This window comes from Grammomys surdaster, unplaced genomic scaffold (genome assembly GCF_004785775.1).
Source record: "Grammomys surdaster isolate TR1022 unplaced genomic scaffold, NIH_TR_1.0 125834, whole genome shotgun sequence".
Classification (NCBI taxonomy): domain Eukaryota; kingdom Metazoa; phylum Chordata; class Mammalia; order Rodentia; family Muridae; genus Grammomys; species Grammomys surdaster.
This window is the reverse complement of record NW_021620662.1, coordinates 3,431,009-3,436,606: the sequence shown is the minus strand read 5'-3', so window position 1 is coordinate 3,436,606 and position 5,598 is coordinate 3,431,009. Positions and strand designations below refer to the sequence as shown.

At 43.6% G+C, this 5,598-nt stretch overlaps 1 protein-coding gene across 2 annotated transcripts in view; it reads left to right on the top strand.

Annotated features, from left to right (window-relative positions):
- The first annotated feature begins 980 nt into the window (after positions 1-980).
- Fgg (fibrinogen gamma chain) overlaps positions 981-5,598 on the top strand; it is a 7,417-nt gene continuing 2,799 nt past the window's right edge. For both annotated transcript variants that reach the window (XM_028789502.1, XM_028789501.1), the window contains exons 1-7: positions 981-1,233; positions 1,338-1,382; positions 1,557-1,740; positions 1,830-1,923; positions 3,260-3,390; positions 3,654-3,787; positions 4,574-4,758. In XM_028789502.1, coding sequence (XP_028645335.1) covers positions 1,159-1,233; positions 1,338-1,382; positions 1,557-1,740; positions 1,830-1,923; positions 3,260-3,390; positions 3,654-3,787; positions 4,574-4,758 — 848 coding nt within the window. In that variant the 5' untranslated portion in view covers positions 981-1,158. The remainder of the gene's footprint in view (positions 1,234-1,337; positions 1,383-1,556; positions 1,741-1,829; positions 1,924-3,259; positions 3,391-3,653; positions 3,788-4,573; positions 4,759-5,598) is intronic.

Sequence of the window (5,598 nt, the reverse complement as noted above, 5' to 3'; positions counted from 1 at the left end):
CTGAGCTATTCTGTAAGAATGTTGGCAAATGGCTTGCAGCAGGAAGTGACTGAAGTGAAGGGCAATTTGGTCAGGAAGAGAAATGACTACATATTTGGTTTGAAGAGTTCACGTAGTTAAAATGATTTCTGACGAACTACAGAGCACAGACATTTCTTTGTTTTAATGTCAGAGAAGACACCGCTTTATCAAAACTTCAAGTCAAATATCATCATGTTAACACTTCTTTCAAATTAGTGTGTTTCTCCCAATTACATAGTTCTTCGCAGTTTACAGTAAGCTTGATCACAGGAGGAAGAGAGTGATTGCACACATCTGTCACAGTGCCACCGCTGTTTGCCATTACCAAAGAGAGGTGACAATGCCTTTTCCCCACAAAGACAATGAACCTTCTCAGTGTCTCTGTGTCCCTTCTCCTGCAGAGAGGCTTCTAAGGAGATATGTGAGAGGTGGTTTCTCTGACTCCAGGTTTTAGCTCCAGGAACTAGATGGAGCATTGGGACAAACCAGTGAACTCCTGGTTCCTTGTTTTGGTGGCAGATGGGAGGCAGCCTGTCTTCTAGACATCAGACAAATTGAACCCAAAACTCAGTGAGAACTGACCTAAGAAAAAGGATAGCACAGAGGAGGGACAAGAACCCATTTCCAGCATGATCCATCCTTGGGAATACAGACCTGAGGCATGAAAGGAGGAATAGTTCCCTTCTCTTGCCCCTGGACTAAGACAGGTCTTTCAGTAATGCCTATGACCAGATCTCAGAGTAGGCTAGGTTTGTTGCGGGAGGTCAGAACCCTGTGTTTGTTCTCCTGGGGGTGATGTACTGGAAATAGTTGCAACACGCAACCTCTGTCAGTCCTCAGAGCAGCCCCCACTGTTTTGCTGGCTTTTGCAGATACCTGTGGGTCTGAGGAGACAGGTTGGGCTAAGCCCAAAAGGAGGAGCTTAAACCTGTGCGCAAAATCTGGGAATCCCTCAGAGCACAGCTGAGAGCCAGAATGAGCAGTAAGAGCTCACATTTCTGGTAAAGAGGCCCCGTGACCAGTTCCAGCCACTCTTAGTCCCGCCCAGACTGGGAGCTCAAATAAAGGACCAAAGAGAGCCCAAGAGGTCACAGTGCTGGCTGTAAGGGGCTGGGAGCACCGAGTCACCCAGACATCATGAGTTGGTCCTTGCAGCCCCGGAGTTTCTTTCTTTGCTGCATGCTTTTACTTCTCCCTCCAACGGGCCTGGCAGTAAGTGTCCTTTGGAAGTCATATTGTTTTAAGTTTAAGAGAGAAAAGAAGAGAAAGAGAGAGATTGGGACCACTAGCAAAATATCTTTGTTTTTCTCCCATAGTACATTGCTACCAGAGATAACTGTTGCATCCTAGATGAGAGATTTGTAAGTAGTTTTTGTGTCGTCCCCATTCCTGAAACTAGAGAAGGGTGGGAAAACATGAAAATACTTTCATGTATCAGCTGACAACTTAAGCTTTTGGGAAATGGTTTAATATTTATTGATAGTATTTAAGACTTCTCTCCTAAGGTGTTTAATTGTCTCCTTATTGACTTGCAGGGTAGTTACTGCCCAACCACTTGCGGCATCTCAGACTTCCTGAGTTCCTACGAAGATGATGTAGGCGCTGACCTCCGGACTCTGGAAGACATCTTACAACGAGCTGAAAACAGAACCACAGAAGCCAAGGAACTAATCAAATCAATCCAAGTTTACTACAACCCGGACCAACCCCCAAAGCCAGGTGAGAGAGAAGCCACGGAGAAGTTACCTCTTCTGCTTCTGGTTGTACCATTTGCTTAAGTGATTTTTCTGTCTTTGATCCTGTTACAGGTATGATAGAGAGTGCTACTCAGAAGTCTAAGAAGATGGTGGAAGAAATTGTGAAATATGAAGCGCTGTTATTAACCCATGAGTCAAGTATTCGGTATGTGTCTGCGTTTTAATGTACTCCCCAAGGTACCTGGAGATTTTACTTCCTATTCCACATCTCAAAAAAATTGATCTTGGGATTTAGTATTCATTTATAGTGGAGATAAGAGATTTTAGTACAAAATGAGTTGTACTGGCTTCTAACTTTTAAATAATGATCACATTGGAGAAAGGTTATTGTATGTAGACATCTTTGAATGCCATTCTGGCTCTATTTACTTGAATGCCCCCCGGCCCCTTACAATATAAAATCAAATACACAGGAGTTGAGGGGTGGAAATCCTCTTCACAAATATGTCACCAAATCCACATTAATAAATCAGAGAACAGACAGAAGAAGGATCTTGGCTGCTATAGAAAATCATGTCAAAGGTGAAGTAGAAAGGAAATGTCTTGGAGCCACTTGACCTTAGTACATGGACCTGCAATTATTCCTTGTCCCCTGTCTTCAAGTCTAGCTTCCCAGGGACTCGGAGCATAGAACCACAGGTATAGTTTTAACTCCTTTCCAATTCTCCCCCAAACTGAGCTCACAGCACCTTTGGAAACTGAGCTAGATGGTAGCTGGGAAAGCAGCCTCCAACAGCTTCTCCTCCTTCTGCTATCAGAAGTTAGTGCTTACTGCTGCTACAGTTATCATCACTTCCATTGCTTTGCTCATCATTAAAGTTTAAGGAAACTTTATTGTGAGAAAATGTCTAAGACAGAGAAACAAGGTGCTCCAATAACGTGTCCCTCTGCTTCACTTCAAAGACAGACCTGGTGGTCTGTGCGTTGTTCATACTTATCTATCATGTCATGTCAATATCTGTAAGCAACCGTGTGAAGCGTGACCAAGGCAGGGTTCTCTCTTTCCCCAGGTATTTTCTAAAGATATGGAACCAGAAAGGGAAAGTATCTGTCCTTTCATGTACAGTAATGTCCCAGGTACTTTTCCCATGTAAGTTACAGAACAAATGGCACACAGGAGCAGGTACTGCTGTCCCCCTTTAACCAGACCTTCCTCTCACAGTTACCTGATTCCCCTTAGAGAGAAAGCAAAAAGAGTCAGCAAAGCCACCTGCAGTGACCTTTGTTTATTGACAGGGACTTTGTTATTTGTGGTCAAAGTTGAGACTGCCTGACTGCCTGCTTGGCTGCCCCATTCAATTCTTTTCTCCAAAGCTTCTTATGTAATTTTACAATTAGCAATTTTGCAAGTTCCCAAGAAAGAAGTGATTTCTCATAAAGGAGTTCTCCAGAAAATAAAGCAGCATTTCTAACAGAGAAGAATAAAATCATGTCCTTCTGAGGGGAATGCTTATCCCCTTACTGCATTGCTCTGTTTCTAGGTATTTACAGGACATCTATAATTCAAACAACCAGAAGATCACAAACCTGAAGCAGAAGGTAGCCCAGCTTGAAGCCCAGTGCCAGGAACCTTGCAGGGACTTCGTGCAAATCCACGACACGACTGGAAAAGGTACACTCGGAGTTCATCCTGGGATCAGGGTCATCAAAGCAAACAGCCACAATAAAAGCAATTGTACACCTCGCACTATATAGCAAGCTTGGAAAGCATCTGTCCTTAAATCTAAGGAGTCCGACTGCCGAGACTTTCCTTGGGTATTAATCAATAATTTGGAAGGAATGGCGATAGGCAGACTAGGGAGGCCGCCAACACGGTTAAGGCCCCGCCTGGGGTTCGAGCCACTGCAGCTGTTTTGTTCGCTCTTTCTTCATCAGATTGTCAGGAAATTGCCAACAAGGGCGCCAAAGAAAGTGGACTTTACTTCATCCGGCCTTTGAAAGCTAAGGAGCAGTTCTTAGTGTACTGTGAAATCGATGGGTCTGGAAACGGTTGGACCGTACTGCAGAAGGTAATGGCCTCTGACTGCATGCATATTAAAAACAAAAAAAAAAAGACCCACATTGCTCCAGAGGCTTCTCTAAGCACCCTCTGAACACAACTGTCACTGTGGCCTCTTTGAGATGAGGACTAGTCTCACCTTAACTCATAGAAGAGACTCTGAGGCATGAGACCACCTAAGTAATGAGTAACAGGCAGGATTTGAATCCAGCAGCCTGGCTTTGCTGTGCTCTGATGCAATACTGTGCTGACTCCACTGTTACACATTATATGGTCACATAAGCCAAGCCTTTAGTGACATGGCATGGCAGAAGCCTCTTTCCTCAGATCAAGAGCTAGCATTACCATTAACAATAAACTCATAGTTTCTCTGAGGATACGGTAGGGCAGCTCACGACAGAGCCTTTTTGGGCATCTGCCTGCTTGGTACTCACTGCAGAATTGTTTTTTTTTTACCTTGTAAGCTTGTGAGTTCTGAAGACCTTCGTGGGTCTTTAAACTTAGAACTAAAGCAAAAAACAATAACAAAAATTCCCCTACCATTAATGTAGGAATAAGCATGTAGCAGAGATGTGTGTGTGTGTGTGTGTGTGTGTGTGTGTGTGTGTGTGTGTGTGTGTATCTGTGTTCCACAGAGCATCATCATTCCATTTGACAGCTGGTGAGGTGGAGGCAGCTTAAAGGAGCTCAGTTAGCTGGCAATTGACCAAATCATATCCTCCACACATTGAATGGTGTTTCTTTATAAGCACCAATCATCTTTCCTCTCCTCTTGCCCATACTCTTGTGCAACTAGAGGCTTGATGGCAGTGTGGATTTCAAGAAGAACTGGATTCAGTATAAAGAAGGATTTGGACACCTGTCACCTACTGGCACCACAGAGTTTTGGCTGGGAAATGAGAAGATTCATTTGATAAGCATGCAGTCTGCAATCCCATACGCACTGAGAATACAGCTCAAAGACTGGAGTGGTAAAACCAGGTATGGTATGGAGGGGACTTTAACTTTTGTTGTAGCTATCAGCTCCATTTATCAGCTATTAATATATTATCAGCTAAATGGACCCTTTGCAGCTGGCAATGGACCAACAGCAAACAACCTGACAAATGCAAAGAGCATATCCAGGCTCCTTCCTAGGAGGACATTTTGTTTTCAAACAGTCCAAAGAGAGAGCTAGGCTAGTTCCCCTCCAGGCTGGATATGGATGCTGGGGCATTCACATGAACAATTTACACGCCTTGGAAGCACTCAGTGGTTGCTATGGGGTGTTCAATATGAACCAGAAATTGAGCATGAAATTAAATTCAGTCAAATCCAAGCATTCAGATTTCCCTCTCAGGTATTGACTGCTCATTCTGTCAAATCATGGACTGCCTTAAAGTTAACTGACTCCTGTGGGGATCTGCAGCCCTGACAGGCTGAGTCGTGATCTGGGGTTTGGGTCTTAAACACCTTATGTAAGTGAAAAAATTGCAGAGCCTTCTTATTAGATATGAAATAATGAAACATACTCTATCTATAAACACATTTTAAAGCTTTATTTTAACCCCCAAACTATCACAGTCAGCAAGCAGCCTTTTCCTGTGTGAACATCCTCCATCTCCTAAGGATGAGGTATTTGGGAAGAGATTAAATATTTTCTGGAAATCTCTATTTAGTCACAAAAGGCCATTTTTCTCTCTGCTCTGCAAAGCTATAGCTTCCTTTACAAGGTTTCCCAGAGGAGGTTTCTCTGTCTCTTGAAGCTCTCATTTCATGCATCACATAGGATTCGTGGCTTCCGTGGTATTCTAGAAAGCCTCTCACATAGGATTCATGGCT